Raw genomic sequence first — 18994 nt, forward strand, 5'->3', positions numbered from 1 at the left:
AGCGGCGGAGCTGGGATGTTAGGGAGATTTCCCGAGTTACGGGGAACAGAAAGTGCTCTCCCGCCGCAGCCTGAGTCGAGGAGCGTGGCGGCTCCTCGCGCTTTGCGTACTGGGCAGCGTGTTCACCCGTGTGGCGTTGTCCAAAGGGAGAAGCTGGGACTTTCCCTTGGCACATTTCATGATCTGAGCCAGCTTTAATTTAAGTGCAGAAAGTAACATTTCTCCATTGATAGGCGAGATTAAATATTTTCATTAATCTGTTCTACATGTTATTTGGTGATGTCTCGGCCTGTTTGCTGTGTATATTGATGCAGTCACCAGCCGTCCTGCTCTGCTGCGCTTTGACTGTATCTTTTGCTGTAGAAATGGCATTGGGTGAAAGCTGTGGGGACTTCCTAAATGGTGGTGCACGTCGTGCCTGGGAAATACACTTGAGGCAGTGTCATGTATAACTTCATGACAGTTAATAAAGCATATCTATAGTGTTTTACAAGACTTAGATAGTAGCACTATGTTCTAAGATATTCTGTTATATGTACATTTAGGGTAGTGTATCTCATCATTGCTTTTCTTGTTCTTAAATGCAGAACAAATGGAGGTTTTGAAGATAATCTGCAGTCCGCTGGACCATTAACAATCCAGACTTTTTTTATTTAAAGTCACGTCTTATCTGAGAAAGGCAAGTTCTAAAATCATTACATCACCTATATTGTTTAAAAGGCCAGGTTAGCCTTTTGTATTTAATCTAAAAATTTTACTCCTCGATATAAAATAAGTTACTTGATTAGTATAAAAGGAAGTGACTGCAGTATTAATACCTAATGTTAGCTGTGTTACAATATAGACTTAAAACTATATATGAAAGGGAACCGAATAGTAATTATTGTTTTTATCAAGAAGACTTAGATTACAAATCAGTAAATAGATCTCAAAATGTGCTTTAAATATCATTCCTGACAGAAATTTCTATAGCTGTCTTGTGCGTGAACATTTTCTTCAGCCTGCCCTCTGCCCTTAGGAAGTTGCCATCTTTTCCTCAACAACAGCAAAGTTTATCTTGGAAGTCCTACTATATACACTAAATCATCTTTCTTGCTTTCATTGCAGACAACAGCAGAGGAGAGGGAGCAATACAGTTTCTAGCAAATATTAACATCAGTTGTGTTTTCTAGTTAAACCCACTAAGTTTTATGAGGAAACGATTATCAGGAGGCTAGCTCATTCTCCCAATATTGTAAAGCCTTGATTGTATAGAGGATTTGTATCAGAGAATAATGCCGTTGTGTCCCACAGACGCACTGCTGCCTCACCGATTCATCTTCCAGCATGTCTACAAAAGAGTATGTAGACCCAGCCTTAGTTCCCTGATGTAGGAGAAAGGATCCCTACAGCTAAAGGCAAACTGTTCTAGAATAAATTCTTGAAAATTACTGTTTAAAGTTTGAAAGTAAATGGAATTTGAGTCAGAACAAACATTGCCCCAGACTGTAGCCTGGAAATCTGTTAAGAGACAACTCTTGTGAATTTGTTGAGTTTGCAGTATATCCCAAAAGGCTAAGTACTGTCATCAAACCTGATCCGGTTCATTTATTTTGTCAAAAGCTGTCTGTTTCTTATACAAGTTACCGGGTAATATTTAAGAAGTACTACAGAAAATGAAAGTCTAGGCATCAGTGGACTTATGCTCAAACCCGTGCACTACTGAGATTTTACAGTAGCTCCATACAGTATTAGCTTTTCTAAGTTACTTGATCCAGGTAGATCCTTCCCCTTTTCCCACCCTCCAGATTTTCTGAAAGAAATGAAACCAATTGTAAAACTTTAAAATACATAGTTTAATGTATTTTTCAAAAAATATTAGTGTATTTACACAATTTCCTTATTTTTAAAAACATTTTGTTCTTACCTATTTAAAAATGTTTTGTTTGAAAGAAGTTCAGTCAGGTGACTACATTACAAAAATTTGACAGAGCAGTCACTGTAGATATGAGCAATTAAAAACATACAGCAAAAATTGTTAAACACATACCATTGCTTTAACAGTAAGTGAGTGCACATTTTTAAGTTGCTAGTTTCCACAAATAGCTCTTTCCCAAAAGATTGTTTAGTCTGTGCCAGTACACACTTCTACATGGGAATTAGCATTTCCTTTTTCCACCATCCCCCCCTTTTGCTTATACAAATGTTGCAATAAAATGCATTACAGTAGTATTTCATTTACAAAACAAATGAGCTTAAAACTTGTTTCTTAACCCATTGGATTGTATTTAAGTAAACAATGTTCTTTCATAGACATGCAACAGATTCCAAAAACTGTCTGGATCCGGAAAATCATCTCTCTCTCAAAATAGTCCTGCCTGGAAAGGTTGATTTGCATTGCTGAATGATGCTGTGTTGGTTCCTCTTCAGACGGTTCTAGTTTCCAGTTTGGGCCATTAGGATAGCATGTTAAACATTGTATTTAGTAAAAATAAATACAAATAAATTAAAAACAAATTATGCAAGAAAAGTATTTTCCAGTTGATATTGCTTGGAGGAAGGCTTTGCTATGAAGCTTGGGGCAATGTCTAGTTTATACACATATGGCAGGTCCATTCTTTTCAGTAGTACTCTCTGAACAGGGAAAAAAAGGCTATGAATATGGCTGTAATTTTGGAGAGAGACAGTAGCGATCTCCTTTCAAACTTCGTCAGGAAGCCGTTTTCCTGTGAAAAAGAGCATGCACAGTTAGGGATAGCTTAAAAATAGTGAGCATGTAGGAAAAATGCACCACTTCACGCTAGTGTCACGTTAAGCGTGCTACACCATTCTGCGTAGAGGGACAACTTTTCAGTGCTCTATGTTAGAAAGATGAATAGGACTTTAAGAAAAGTAGCTGAAAATAGCTGCACTTTGCTGAATGTTTGTTTTATCTGCAAGTCAAGATTGTGCCCTCCCCGTATAAATAGAAAATGAATGTGAACTATATCATTTGAGCCTACATCTTTAAGGAAGATAAAAATACCATGTTTCTGATGTAATAATATACTTATAAATTTATTCTTTTAAGCCTCATTATTTTACTGTGATGAGCCACATATTATGACACAGAATGTTGCCAGAAGTTGATACTTGTAGATAGGATTTGGCTCTATTTGAAAAAGATGGAGAGAGAAGCCTTTATAATAAATCTGATGCATGAAGGATCAGTGACTCGCTATCACCTTTTTTACTGTTATCAGAGAAAGGACTAAAGCAAGGAAAAGGAAAATAAAGGAAAAGAAAAGCACTAGAAAACAAGTGAGGGAAAAAAGTAATAGCAAATGTAAGAGAAGTAGCAATAATAGCAGATACAGAGAAGTGGGAATAGAGAGGGGTGGAAAGAAAAATTACCATTTACAAATAGGTAAAGGAAAAAAGTACCGGGGAAATAACTGACTCTAATGTCATTTATTCTCCACTTCCGCTAACTTCAATACAAAATACCGCCATAATGAAACTGCAAAGTGAAAGGAACCTCCCCCTCCACTAGCAGAAGTGAATTTCAGCAGCTTGACAAAATAATCCATGTACTGACAACTGCTTTTCTCAGTTTTGACCATTGGTATATGAAGGTTGTAAGATTATCTCAGTGCAAAACAAACAGATATGATTTGACCCCAGTTGTATTTACCTGTAAATTTGTTAAAGTAAACTGACTTGGGAGATTAAATAGTGGCTTCATTGAAATCCACAGCAAAAGCATTGACTTCAGCTCTGAGGATCACATCTGTGTGTTCTTTGCTTTCCTTAACTTGGACCAACTCCTCTACAGAAGCATAATTGCTGAACCTATTCTTAGGATGCCATTTAATTTTGGATTTAAGAGTGGGAAATTTCATGGAACTCTTAGCTGACCCTGCTTTGAACATGAGGTTGGATGATCTCTTAAGGTCCCTCCCAACCTGAATTATGGCATGATCCTATGAATCAAGACTATCTGTAAGGTTTTAACTGTTAAAGGTACAGAAAGTGATTTTTCTAAAAGCAGAATGTCTTTTAGCATTGTTCCATTTCAAGGAGAAACAAAGTTTTTACTGTAAGTCTCAAGGAGAAATTCCAGACATCAGGAATTAAGCCACCAAATAAAGCCCTGACAATAATGTTTTTGACATTTTCTGTAACAATATTTTCCTTTAATTAAGAACAATCAACACTTCGGTGGAAAATGACAAGATGTTGGACTGAAACTTACCCAGCCACCATTTGCATCTATCCATTCAGCTTTGTTGTTTATGATGTACTCTGTGATGAAATAAGAAATCTGCTCCTTCTCCTCTCCTGTGAGCTGAACTCCATGCTCTTGAAGCTTCTTAGTGAGAAGTCCTCCAAATGTAAATATGGTCATGATTCGTCCCCAGTTAGTATTTCCATCAGCAAATTTTTCTTCCATGACTCCATTGAAAATTCTCTTGGCAACATCTACAGAGGTAATATCAATCCTATCCAAGAACGGTCGGAGAGCCTCCTCTGTTTGATCTTGCAGTGAAGATGCAATGTTTCGTAGGACGTGAGCAACTCTGGTTTGGGCTGGTCCAAGATGTGATTCTTGAAGAACATACTGCAGATAATCGTGAGCTAAATAATAAACGTAATAAAACTCAGCGGTTTCCATTTAGAATCAAACTTGGAGAGCAGTGCACAGCTCTTAATTGGGGCAATAATAAGCAGCCACAGAGCATGCACACAGCTTTTTATCTTCAGGGTTTGATGGAATTTTTCTGCTTTACCACAGAAGTTCCTGTAAAAACCGAGTGACTTAATGATTGTGTGGGTTGTGGAATATGTGACAGCGGAAATGAAAGAAAAAGCATCTGCTCAGAGGGAGAAAACATGTCTTCTTGAATGATTTATTATTTCTGTAAATAGTAAGATTTTACAACTAAAATCACCAGCTTTTACCACATTCTTTAGCAGTATAAATTGGCATTCTCTAGGGGCCTCTGCTTTGTAATGCCAGCAAAGGTTAGGCATTTGACTTTTAAAAAAATGCCTAAAAAGCTGTATGCTGTAGGAGCATGCAGGTGCCTTGTCCCCCCAGTCTCATCACTGCTGGTGCTTAAAGCTCCAATCTGTACTGTAGGTATAGCGATTATTTCTAATTCACAGCTATTGGAAGAAACTGGTAGAAGTTGCCAACAGGATGGAAAAATAAATAAACTGTCATCATCCTTCAGGGGGCTTTATGTAACTGCTCAAAGAGGGAAAACAAAGGTGATACATCTTTCCCAGCAAGTATAGAAAAGGAGGAGAACCAGTTTTATAGTGTTGCTCCCCTGTTCCAAACTCTCCCACACCATCTCTAGGAGTGCTCTTCGATGTCCTTCTTTGAAGATTTGAATGTGTAGCTTCAAAGCCCTCCTTCCCCCTCAGGTAGTTCTGGTGTAAAAGACAATATTAGTATAAAAGATAATACTAATGCAGTCAGCGTGTCATAACATGAGATGGAAAATATGGGGCCAAGCTGGGAATGTGTGATACCATCTGAATCCTTCATGATACCTCCAATTACTGCTCTTCAATTCAAATTTTTGGTCAAGCAGATGTTTTTTGGAAGTAAAGCTGAGGTGTGTTTGGGGGGGTGTAGCTCTCGCTCTCCTGACAAACTCTTTGCCTGAGGCAATCTGACATGGCTAGAGGGACAGGATGTGGCTCTAAAGAATTTCACCCCATTGCAAAGGCTTCAGGGCAGCAAGCAATCAGATGCTTGACCCCTCTCTTTCTCCATCCTTTCTTCTCCTTCCCTTTCTCCATCCTTCTACTCCTGAGCCACCTCTCACTTGCCCCAGCCATTTAGCCCCCACCTACCCAACATGCATGCTGCTGCTCTGACATCACAGCTTTGCAGAAACTGAATAGAGCACTGCAGTTTCCAGTTCCTTCTCAGGGTTTTTCTTCTGTGTATGACACGTCTCTCTCAGAATGACAATAGTAATCTTCCATCCTCAGCAGGGTTTGAACAGACATCCATCACTTCAATTACCAGCCTAGGGAAAGTTTTTGCCTCACTTTCTTTTGGAGGTGGGAGGTGATCAGAGAGAATGGGTTTAGGGGGGCAATATGAGCTGGAAGAATCCCTGTGTTACATGCTACTCTCAGGAAAGGACAAGATGCCAGGACTGGGAATGGGCTTGGCGTGGGAAGCTAGCTCTCCCCACCTCCATACACACACGCGCATTCTTACCAAAGCTCATTTTGAAAGGTCAAAGGCATCCCCTATCCAGTACCTGCAGCCGCTGCTTTGGCAGAGCTATTAGGCTGGTTCTGGCTTTGCTATGTTCAGTGTTTTCAGCAAACTGCCAACATTTTTATGAGGAATGCAAATGAAAAAAAAGGGGGGGGGGAATGTGACAGTTGTTAACTCTTTGCAACTCAGATAAATCTTGGGCAGAAATTTCTGGGACAGGAAAGGCTTTGCTATACCCAGACAGTTTCTCTCCTGTCAAAAGCTTGCTGCAAACAGGGCTAAGAGAGGTATTTGAGGAAAAGTCAAAAGAACCCTTCTTTTATATAACAGAGTCTGTAAAGTTGTGGTACGCTCTTGACTGTCTTAATAATTGATTAATGAAAAGCTTATTGCAAACACTCTGAAGGTAAGTAAGAGTTAACATGAGAACAGTGACCAATACCCAAGGAGACAAGTTTGCTTTCCTCACCATCTGTGGGAGCAGAGCATTGCTAGAAGCAGATATTTCTTTGTTAGTGGAGCCTTTAGGATTCTGAGGAGGGTGATGAAATAAGGCTAGCAATATGCCACCATTATTGAAAGAAATCAGTGCTAATGTCTTGGCCATTCTGGTGCATATGCTGCTGCTCACAGTCTCTTGATCTCCTAAAGGGCTGTGAGGTGAAGCTCAGAGCTCAGCTGCCAAAAGGGAGCTGGCAGCTCCGATCAGACATCTCTAAGGACAAGGTGCGATGCAGAAGACTAGAACTCAGGATGTAGCTGTTGCAAACTGCCTCAGTTCTCTTCACGTCAGTGTTGGGCACATTTGCTTTTCAGTGGAAGGTAGTGGAGGGTGCAATTCCAAATGCTGGATGTTTAGCAGCAATGACAGTTTAAGCTGGTTTCTGGGACAGAAGCATTCTTCAGGAATACTCTTTCATGAAAAGCCTTAATCCCTTATTAAAAATGAGGTGAAACAAGAACACACTAGCCCATTCTTCCCAAGCTCCAGTGGTCGATTCCGGACACTGTAAGAGATCAGCTTTGGGATCTCGTCCTTGTATCACGCCACTGTAAGGCTCTGATTCTCACTTTCTACACTAGGCAGTGCCTTCCTTTCTCCTAGCAGATTTTATTAAATTTTTTTAGCTCTAAGTGAATATCTTTAACTTAGTTCATCTCTGCTCTTTCTTCTACCTGTTCTGTCTCCCCAGTGCTGCATACAGTGCATCTATCTCACTGCTTCTTTCACCTTTTCTTCTTAGCTGTGTATACTTTGTCTTTTATAAATGATAACTGTTAATAATAGGTTTGAAATAGAAACCAGTCTGACATGGAAACTCAAATGCAAACTCTCCCTCTTGATACCTGGCATAGCAAGGGGCTTCAAATACTTGAATTTCAGTCTGTGCTCTGTGGATTTGACTCTATATTCTACTCTAACCTGGAAACGCTCTTTTTCTAGAACAGATGGGGACTGAGTTGACATATCCTCATAAAACTGACTTGTAAGAGATTGTATCTCATCTTTTCTGAGACAAAAGCTAAGCCAAAACAGTCAAAGCTTTGTTGAGCTATTTGTACTACATCTGCTTTGCCAGAGAGTTGCTGCAGTTCCTGGTAAGTGTGGGAACTGTAAGCTCTTCTAAGGTAGTTGAGCTTTGTCTGGAGGAAGGGTTTGAGGCCCTGAGAAAATTCTTACAGAATTTTTCTAGTTTTCTTCCCGTTTTCATGACCAGACCAGCACAGTTTTTCAGGAGTATTGGATTTTATTGCAAAAGAACTGCTCGGCTAAGTTGTAACTTTCCAGCTGTCCTGCATAGACCTGATATAAGGCTTCAGGAGGCTTTGGTGACTTTTATTTACCCTCTATTTTCCTATGCATTAGAATATGGCTTTTCTGTGAGCAGAAATAGTTAGTTCCTATTGAAGACAGAGGTTTGGTTTGCTCAGTGGAGTGCTGCCACCTAGTCGCAGACGGCTTGGCTGCATGCACAGAAGTGTGCCAGGCATAGATGAAGTCGTTGATATACATATCCGAGTCTTCCATGCTTTGTGATTTTGTATGCAGCAAATAACTAAAATACAATAGCACTGGGACTCATCCCCTGGCAATGATCTACATTTATAAATGATATTGTGTCTCCCGAAGAATTCTGTCACCAGAATGTCCTGTCCAAAGCTTGGAAAGCTCATCTCCATAAGAAGTTTTGGGTCCATCCTAAAAAGCTCCTCCCCATCCTAATGTTTCTAGAATGGAGACAGAAGAAATAGCAGGATTCTGGACTCCAAAATTTATGGCAATTGAACCAGAGACCTAGAGCCAGTTTACATTCCGTGTATCTCAAGAGGTGAAGATACAGCACAGAAGACAAGCTGCAGGGACAATGTAGCCATTTTTTGCATATTCTGGGCCAGCTGAGAGATTCTGGGCCACTTGGAGGGCTAGAGTGGTCCCCAGCATAAAGTAAAGCAAGTAAGGGGCTACTCCAGCTTACTAGGGAGCTGTGGTGCAGTCCAGAATGACCGAGGGCTGAGCAATATGGCACAAGCTCTCTCCTGCTCCTGAAATACCATGCAGCAAAGGCTGGGAGGGTGGATCACATGAAGAGACACACTACGGTTCTACATTGCTCAAGCATGAGAGGAATTCTCCGAAAGGCCATCCTGCTGCCTTTATGACTCCTCTATACCACTGCAGTGATGGAAAGGGGCTATAGCAAGGGCTAGGTTTGGCTGCATTACTCGAGGCTCAACCACTGCCTCATCACTTCCTCTGGTAACTCACCTCAGCTCAGCATTTGGATTTTTCTGGATTCTAGCCTCTCCCCATCATGAGTCAAGGGGGCAGCCAAAGCACACTGCTCCACAGAATGCTACTCATGCCATGTATCATCGTACGCATGTGTGTGGACACATGTTTTGTTCTAAGTTCTCATAAGCCTTTCCAGATGTTTACCTAGTATTGAGAAAATTTGAACAAATAGCCATAGCTTGTTAGCAGTGAACAAAGGAAAAATGAAGCTCTGTAAGCCTCCCAGACAGTGGAGCATGAACAAATAAAGTCTTGATAGAAGCCTAGAAAGATCTTGCAGATCCCAGCTGGAACACTGTAGACTCAAGCCAGCCTCATTGCTGAAAATACTTGCTCCCAGAGGGAAAAGAAAAGGTATATGCTCGTGAGCATTCATGAAATAGGAAGCCAAGGGCTCGTGCTTCAACATGATAACCTAAACTTGGTGTGACCCCCACACCCAAAAGTTAGGAGTGCTCTTGGCCTTTGATTCATTGCAGGTGCAGTGTGAACATGTGCAAAGTCCATATTGATCTGCAGTTTTGGTTCAGATCTGTGTCTATGTCTAACCATAATGCCATCAGGAGAAACAGGCATTCAGTGTCAGCTACATTAGTGCTTTAAAGCTGCTTTACATGGTGGCTTTTCAGTGGTGACAAGGCATTTCAGTAACATATCTGAGCCGTACTTAGCATACAGATAATACCACTGGAAGAGATATTCAAAACACAGACAAGAGGTACACGGTTTCCACTGAGTGTGAATAGGGTGTAAGTGCCCAGTTCCTTTAGGCACCTTTGAAAACTTCTAGCTATTGGCTTCAACAGGGCTACCAGCAGTTTAAAAATAGGCACGCTCTTAAATTCTTTGCTATTTGATTTTCCTTGAGAAGTTTATATATCTCATGTTATTAAAATAAATGCCTTTAAAATTCAAGTTCACTTCACCAGGTGCAGTTTACCTGGATGCTTCAGGGCTTGCAGTCTTCTGCACCAGCCCTCCCATGAGTGCACTTCCTTCTGTGTTTCTCCCTTATCTAAATCAAGCCTGCATCCACTCCTGTTAATACTAGAAACCTTTGTACTGGGTCAAGTGTTAGTGATTCATAGATTAAATATCTTTCCTTTAGAAGATAATGTATTCTCTTAATAAATCATTTTAGTCCCCCTTTTATGATATCCCCTGTGTTCATGACCCAATAAAAGAGGGCTGTAATAACACCAGTATTTCTACTATAAATCATTCTTCATGGAGGTTCATAACTCATCTTTAGTTTGTTTTATATGCAGGGTTCCAATCTGGGAGCACATTTATTTTTATTTCCCTTTCAAATTATCTTGAATTATTTTAAGTTATAAAAATGGACAAAAATACAATTTACAGTGTACAGAAATTTTCCTCTTTTGTAATCAATCCAGATCTGCTTTGAATAGAAATGATGTTTAAAGAAACAAATGTGAAATGTGATTTTAGTAATTTTCATACACTGGAAATAAATAAGGTATTTATATTAAACCATGTTTCTGAACCCTAATTCAGTAATTTTGCTACCATTTTATTACCTCCTCAAATGTATATCTGCATGAAAGCATTGTGGTGTTAGTGCCTACTGTTTACAGCCTCTTAGAAAAAGCTCTTCATCTAACATATCAGGAATATACAAACTACATTGCAGTTTGGTAGGACTTTTCTAACAGCATTTGGTCTGAAATTCATTCTATCCAGCTATAGCCTAAAAAAATTGGGCTGCATATTGTAGAATAAAATCCCCTGCATAAGTCAACTGCAAGGAAGAATTTGTGAACCTAATATCCTATACAACCATTCTGGAGGGGCTTTTAATTCAGGCTATATTTCTATTTCTTCTGATTTGTGCCATTTCAACACACACTCTGCTGTTGCCGCTGTGTAGTATTTTCAAACCCACAATGATTATGTGTAAATTGCTGCAAATTATAGCAATAACTTAGCTGTAACTCCCATGGTATATTTTTGTCTTTGTGTTTGTTATGATTTTCTGATCCTCCAAAAAAGCACACTAAGATGTCATTTCTGTGCTCCTAGGAGAGGGCTGTGAGTAGAAATAGCTAGCTAATCTGTCTCTCCAGGTATTTATACCACATTCATTGCTCTGCTGTCTGAGCATGTAATACTATCCTCTCAATCTTTTTAAGTGAAATGACATCCTATTAAATAAGTGTGAAAGAAGCTGATGCTCCCGTGACTAGTTATCTAGACTTGCTGCCATTTTTTAACCAAAGCAGAAGGAAATTTACTTTGCAGCTCATTTTTTAATCATATAATTTTACAGTGCTCTGTGCTTTGAATTATATTTGCCCATCACTTCATTGTCACATCTGTGGATTGAGCCCCTGGTTTGTCTCGGGAATTAAGCCTGCCCAGAAAGTGTAAGCCTGCTATTAATGGTGCCAATACAAGTGCCTGCTCAGGCCCAAAAATGCCCTGCCTTTCAGAAAGCCTAGTTCTATAGGCCCTTCCCAATCATCTCCATGCAAAATATTTAGTTACTTGTGCTGACTGTTATAGGTAATGAAGCAACACCTAAATGCCCCAGCCAGGAATATGGATTGCTTTGTGCTGGGTGTTTTGCATATTAAAACAGACAGGAGTTTTCTGTCCCAGTTCACTGAGCATGGGGAGAGCGGCTGAGCCTACGCAAGGCCCACTGGCTTCACTAAGCAACAGGAGCAGGACCGTGATTTCATTGTGCAACAGCGAGGATGACTGCATTTAATTTTTGAGGCATTTTAATGGCTATCAGTAGCAACAGCAAGTAAACTCTGTACCAGCAGTTTCATGTATGTCATTTTGAGTTTTCACAATAAAACCCCAGAATACGCATTCATCCTTAGCAGACTTGCCTTTGTATCAATTTGGGACTGGATTCTTGGCATGCCAGCATATTATGCCTCATAATGACTTAATCAAAGGCTTTCATAGTTTATTCTAGAGCCAAATGCAGATTGGAAGCTTGGACCCAGCAGTGAGTGTTTTGCTCATGAAGTCAGAGGAGCTCTGCAGAGCCTGACCCCCTGTGCCTCAGCAGAGCTTTGTTGACTTTGGTAACTTCATCTGTGCAGAGGCATGAACCTACCTGCAGGGAGCTAAATAAAGCCTAATGTCACTGATTTTCAAGAGAAAAACACTTTGGTTAAAGATCTCTTATGTTTTCTTAATTATTCCTGATTTTGAAGTATGACATCACAGCACAATAATGATATTAAGGAGCAACAGTGAATAAAACAACCCATTTCACATGATTTACTGCAGTAAGACCAGAAAGAATGGGAATGACTGAGTTAGACAAGGTTTTTATTTGCTCTTTGTGCTGGATAACTGTTAATCACTCAATGAGAAATGCATATCCAGTGACCGGTGCTCAAGCAATGTAAATAATAGCAACATCCTTGTTTCTCCTTTGCCCTTTGAAGGTTTGACAATAAACAGCCATTCCCAATCTATTTTGCAACTCAGACTCAGATCCAAAAAGCCCCCATCAAATGTAATTAGTTTACTTTACATCCATCCTTTATATTCCTGAGCTAATAAATGGTCACTGCAGTTTCAAAGGGAGTTCATTTTTCTGGCTGCCTGGAGGGGATTGAGAGAGTTGTTGTCTCAATTCTGTACAACTCAATTGTTAGCTGAATGTATTGGCAGGGACTAGCATTCTCTACAAAAGGTGGCAAACCACAACATCTAGAGTCTTTTTACTCTATATAAAACCTGGTGTTTGTGTGGTCTGTCAGACCCCTCCAGCTCCCTGTGGTTCAGTTTCCCCATCTGTGAGATGGACTTGTCAAAAAGATTTGTTGACTCAGCAAATATGCCTTTTTTTCCCATTTATGCTACAGATTTCCTGTATGACCTTAAGAAAGCTACTGGTCTCTCTGTGACTCAGTTTCCCACTTCTAAAATAGAGGAAATAAGAGAATTGCATTCAGGTGCATGCCATTTGCCTGAATTTAGCAGCCTTCCCAGGAGGGCTTGTTGAGAGGAGTTTATTTATACACCTCAACTGGCTCAGTTTGCACTGGGGCTTTTTAGCCCAGGCTATTGATGGCTGTGAGCCTGCAGTTGCATACCAAACTGAGCGGAAGCAGGTAAGAGCTGACTCAAGGGAACATCACCTCAGTTGTTTGCCAACTGAACACAAGTCAGAGCACTAATATTTGTTTTCTTCTATCCTTTGTCTGAAGTCAGTGGAGCTATTTATTTGTACAGCAGCTAGCACACTGGGACCTTGAGCTTAGTCAGGCCTGAAAATGCTATTTTTTAATAGCAGAGTCTAATATAGAGTGAGATGTTGGTTCAGGCATTTTTCTAATATATATATATATATATCTTAGATCCCATTTTTCTCCTGCATGACACTGTAGATGGCAGATAGATTTGCCCTAGAGATACCAAAGATGTAGAATTCACGATTCTTTGGACATATATTTTGGTTAAGTCACCAAAGACTGAGTGCTTGTGAGGTACTTTGAAAGGCAGTTTTATCAAGTCCATCTCTTCAAATCACTTCTCTTTCACAGAAAGGTTTGCTAGCTGTAAAATTATTCTATTAAACTGTGTTGCCACACTTTGAAGTGATTCATTTTCCAGTGCATTGATCTTTGATCCAGGATACTTGTTCCTGAAAATATTCTGCCTTTTTAACCATTTATAGAGAAGCTCCTTTTGTATAATCTGAAAATCTTTGTAGACCAACATTTCTTGTGTAGTCTGTTCTTTGTTATTTGCTAATCACTTTTTCTGGATAGTGGATTTGTGAGTGGATTCCTATTTGATCATGGTCGGATTCTTTACAGGGTTTAGTATAGTAAATTAATTCCTTGTGTAGCTCTCCAAAATAGTTTAAAAAGATAGATTTCATAAATGGATATAATCTCATTTTTAAATGAATAGAAAGTTCTGGCAGTCTACTATTTAAGTGTATGTAATGTTTTGCAAATGGAAAATTGGCAATACTTGTAATAGCAAGAAACTACATCTATAGCTAATTAACTTGTAATCTAACTCAGAACTCTTCTATTTTAGAAGGTAACAGGCCAACACACTTGCATGATGTAGTCAGGTTTTCTGTTATTAATATCCAGCTGGATAGTCAACAAAGAAAATACTGAGTTTTTATTGCATTAATTCCCTGCCAAACAAGTCTCTCTACATTAACCATGGCCTCTTGTGAAATCAGCAGAAGCTTTAGGTATGCTTGGGGGTCTCCAGGCATTTGTGTCTGTTGGAGACATTGATGCTTTCATCCCAAAACATCCACACAATCATCTTTTTTTCCCTTCTTCCAATTTAAGGCCCAATCCTGCAGCCTCACATATACACGTGTAAGCTTTACTGAGAGTGCCTCTGGCTGAGCAGAGAGAGGCAGTAAGCCTTTGCAGGATCTAACCTGTAAAGTTACCATCTCAATTCTACAGTTGTGAACATTTCTATCATCATCTGAAGAAGTACAATTGGATAACAAAGTATGATCCAGACACTCCTACTCTGGAGTAGGGTTCAATTCTGGCAAAGCTCTTCTCCATTTCCTAGCAATATTAACAAGATAGGAGTTCTGAGACAAACATGTACAACCCCAATAATACACGGAAAGTGCTGTTCTGCTGTGAAAAGTGACTCAGTAAAAATGTCACTTCCAAGCTGCAGGATTATTGGCTCTTAGTGAGTTGAGACCAAATGTACTCAGTTTGTAAGCAAAAATACCGTATTTACTACTTAGCTGCCAGACATGCAAATAGGTCAGGATTTTCTGTTGCCTTATAACCTGTGTAGTTGCTTTCCCCCAGGTAGGCGTTGCAGTCCTGGTTTGGTATTGTCTTGCATCTGCTTTATACTTACATTACCCAGGTTGCAACTGAGTAGGAATCACGTCAGAATCGGCTCTTTACCAAAAATAGGTGGCAGATATTTGAATGACAGATCATCTAGCCTGCCCTATTTGATAACACAAACCACAGACCTTCAGGTAGTACCTTCTTTCTTACAGCTCATAACTCCCAGCCGAGAAAGGCTCTGCTGGCCCAGTGAAGCCCCCACAGCTGTATAATTTCATTTCTCTTAATGGCTTTGCACTGATCTAACAATCCAGATGTGGGGCTCTGATGCACACGTGATGATGACTTGCCTTGCAACAAACGTTTTGGCTCTTTGTCCCAGATGCTGTTTCCTTCCACCCCTTTCTTCCCTCCTGTCCCTACTTCAAAGACAGCTCAACTGAAGCAGAATCTGAACTGCTGCAGCCTGGATCCCAACAGATCAAGGTGAAAAAACACTGGTTTCAATTATTCTTAATATGCTGTGTCTCAGTTTGAAGCAGTTCAGTAGCTGTGACAACAGGTGAGCCATCCTTATGGCAGAGGCAGATCTACGGGCTAGTAGCAGGCACCTTTCTAGCTGTCTTGCTGTAAACTAATCCCACCATCCCTCCAAGCGTTCAATAGCTGATTCACATGTGTGATTCTGGAGCTACCTGAATGGTGCATGCAAAGGGATTCAAGGCAAGAATGTTATAAACCATCTTTCCACCATGATGCACCTGTTTTGATGTTCAGTGAAAGTTTGTTCCATACCACGGATGCCCAGGAAGGCTTAGCACCAAGTTCAGTGGTTAGACAGCATGACAGATGAGAAGTTCGTTAAAGCTAAACACCTTCATGGTGTTGTCTTTCTGCCGTGTTCCTAAATGGCCCTGTACTTGTTTGAGTTAGGATACAGTGATAAAATGTTCTGTAATCTCTGAACATGCTTATATTAGCATTGGTCCCTTTAGCCAGACACAAACACAAAACACTTTAATATAATTTGGGGTTTTGGTACCTTCTGAAGTATGAATTAGGAAGAATGCTGAGTCAGCATAGGCCATCTCTTGTTATCATTGGTGAATGCTTGCATCAGGGTTGGCTCCTAAAGAATTTGTAGAAATTTATCTTGAGGAAAACAGCCAAGTTATCAGCCTACAAAGGACTTAACCAAGAGCAACCAGTTTCAGCTATTACAGTGCCCTTAATATGGCACCTTCTCCTTTTGTCAGCAACATCAGCGGTTTTTCTGTCTTCAAGGAGTTTGAAGCAGTTTGAAGAAAGGGGATCATTGTCTCTTAAGTGATAAGTTCTAGGAAGCTTTACCTTCAGTTTTGCTGTAGCATCTCTGTGAAGACTAACCAAACTGCTGAGAGGTTAAAAAATGGCTATTACAGCAACAAATGTGCGGAGATTCAGCTATGTATATCTGGCCATATTAATGGGAACCCTACTGCTAAATCCCAGTGTACCCTGCTAAATAATTTGCCTAATGATTTCAGTTAAGCTCAGAAAAGCAAGCAGCATCTGAAACTGAGTCCACGTTTGACATACCATGCCTCATGCATGGGACCCAGAGAGAAAATAGAGCATGGCAATGGAAATGCCTCAGTCTCCAGTATGGCAGGGGAAGGAGACAGGTCATAAAAGGTATAAAGGTGTCTTGGCACTCCTAGGATATCAGGTCTTGCTGTAATGGATCCCAAGCCTGTACCATGAATTCTGCTTTTACCCTGCTGTTGGGCAAGCACTTTTCTTACACTATTTTTTAGGGTCCAGTGTTGTTTACCAAGGGAAAGTCTCAGGCCTCTCAACTGAGCTGGGCTTCAAAAGTGCTACCCAGCTGTAGGGTCTAGGACTCTTGAATCTGCAAGGAATTTGGAGCTGGATCCAATTCGGACACAAAGCACTTTTTTCCTTTTTTTTCTTTAAACAGTAAAATTTTCCCATGCCTTCTCTGCAACTCAGACTTCAGCTTTGGTGTATGCTGCTTCCCTACTTCCTACCTGCTTTGGGCAACGTTTTAAGGGATGGTTGGTCAGTGATCTTTCCTTGCAGTACAGATACACTCCTGTAATGATAGTTTTTGACAGATGATCCATATCATGCTGCCTTTATAACCTATCTGCTGTTTCAGGCAATAACTAAATCCTTTCATACCTACCTGTAACAACACAGAGTGAATGGGAAAATGACAAAATACAAGAATTTCTCACCTTCCACATATTCAACTTTGATCTTCCCATCCTTTGAGTATATGTGGCAGAGCCAGCTCCAAAGCAGGATTAGAGCACACTGTGGGAATGGACTACTGATGCACCTCTGAGTCCACTAGAATGCTCTATATCCTTCTAATGCATTTAGGGAAGATTTGCTGTGCATTAAATAGTGCAGTATTTGCGTTTACAACTCAGACATCAGCAAAGTGCCTACACATCCCTGGCTGAAGGCTGCATGTCATGCACCTTCCCACACTTATGTGTTTGATCTGTAATGGGTGAAGACATTTATGCCGAAGTTGTTCTAATCCAAAGAAAATTGGGCTCCAGAAGTCACTGGACTGCTTAGCAAATTTTCTTGGGAAAAACGTGCTGCTACAAATGAAGCTTTTTGCTGTCCGAGTTACAATCTTATCTCTGAGTTCAGTTGGAAATAATGTGCCAACTGCAATGACAGGGAATCTTATGCTGGTGGAAGTGGCATCACTCAGAAATGATGAAATTTGACCCACAAACACTTTGGGACATTTTCATAAGGAGCTGCATATCGGCTCTCCTGTCCTCATCAAATCCTAGCTCAAGTAATTAGCCTTCAATTTCAAATGGCAATATTATTCTTTGCTTTGTCCCCCACTATATTCATGTAACATTGTTTGCAGGATCATCACGATTTCTCCAGTTTAGCAGCAGCTACATTTTAGCAAAGAGTAAAAAGACCCATTATCAGTCTCCACAGCACCTTGGTGTTCTCTTCAAGATGAATGGTGCAATATAAATGTAGAGGATTATTTAAAAACCCATTGCAAACACTTCTAGCATATTAGCCATAATAATAGTCTGACTGTTTTATTTGGCAATAATCCAATTCTTTTGTCAAGATACAATACCTGGTGTTTGTACTCACAGACTAACCGAGAGTTGGATTATTGGCTCATAAAATAGCAGGATGGCAAAATTATCAAGAAAAACAATGATGTGTTTTTACGTTGCTGTAAGTTATGGATATGTAATAAAAGGGGTCCATGCAGTTCTTGAGCCAATAAGTATAAAGGTGAGGGTTTTATTGCAGCTGTAAGTCTTAAATGTGCATTTAATACAGAATGATCTTTAACTGCCCAGCCTGATTTTTGTGTACTGGAATAATGAAAATAATGTGAACTAGATAATTTAGGACTTAGGAATTCTAGCAAGACAATGTTTTCTTTGAGATCACCAAGCAAATAAAAACAATGCAAAACGTTTCCAATCAAAAGTAAAAATATAAGGGCCTCCTTAAGAGCACGAATGAGATATTGGCCTGAATTCATTCCACATGTAGTTTCTTTGAAATATGAGGAGATAATCAAGAGAAAAGTTCACTACTTACATTTGAAGAACATAGCCACAATAATACAATTATAATAAATCTAGTTTCTATGAAATGTAGTTTCTAAATCTTGTGCTTGTTAACAGCTCTGTACTCTACAAAGGATACCTCCAAGGTGGAATTTATAGATGAGGAAATGGAGCAGTGTGGTCGCTGACAGAAGCATATCTATCACATGAGTTATCTCTAAATTATATATAATGTTGTTAATACTCATTAGTATTAACAAAATAATTTCCTGAACAAATGGTGTTCAATGATCCATGCAACTGGTTGAATTTTAAAGTTGTGTTTTGAAACAAGCATTTGGTTAAACGTGAAAAAACTCCTAAGAAGAGTTTACTGAACTTGCTAGCAAGCTGTGGTGCTCGTACACTGCGTATGCTCAAGGCCTTTACAGCTTTTACAAGCATGTGCTTTGCTCTGGGCTTTAAACTCATCAGTTGTGAAGCATTGTCATAGGTTGGTGTAAGAAGCATTTTTGGAAGCATCTCCAGAAAGACACGATTAAGAGTGGGTTCTTCATCTTCTCTGTTCCTGCTTCAGAGTTAAGCATGGAAGAGGGACCTACATGGTTGTCCCTCACACTTTGCAAGC

General features: G+C 39.9%; 1 protein-coding gene across 1 annotated transcript; it reads right to left on the reverse strand.

Moving 5' to 3' along the window:
* Window positions 1–1826: 1826 nt before the first annotated feature.
* On the reverse strand, window positions 1827–4908 carry BCL2A1 (BCL2 related protein A1). Its single transcript, XM_026121317.2, has 2 exons — window positions 4214–4908; window positions 1827–2705 (listed from the first exon to the last, which is right to left on the reverse strand). The coding sequence occupies exons 1-2, from the start codon at window positions 4631–4633 to the stop codon at window positions 2601–2603; spliced, it is 525 nt and encodes a 174-aa protein (XP_025977102.1). The 5' UTR covers window positions 4634–4908; the 3' UTR covers window positions 1827–2600.
* Window positions 4909–18994: the final 14086 nt, after the last annotated feature.

The sequence above is a fragment of the Dromaius novaehollandiae genome, chromosome 10 (assembly GCF_036370855.1).
Source record: "Dromaius novaehollandiae isolate bDroNov1 chromosome 10, bDroNov1.hap1, whole genome shotgun sequence".
NCBI lineage: Eukaryota > Metazoa > Chordata > Aves > Casuariiformes > Dromaiidae > Dromaius > Dromaius novaehollandiae.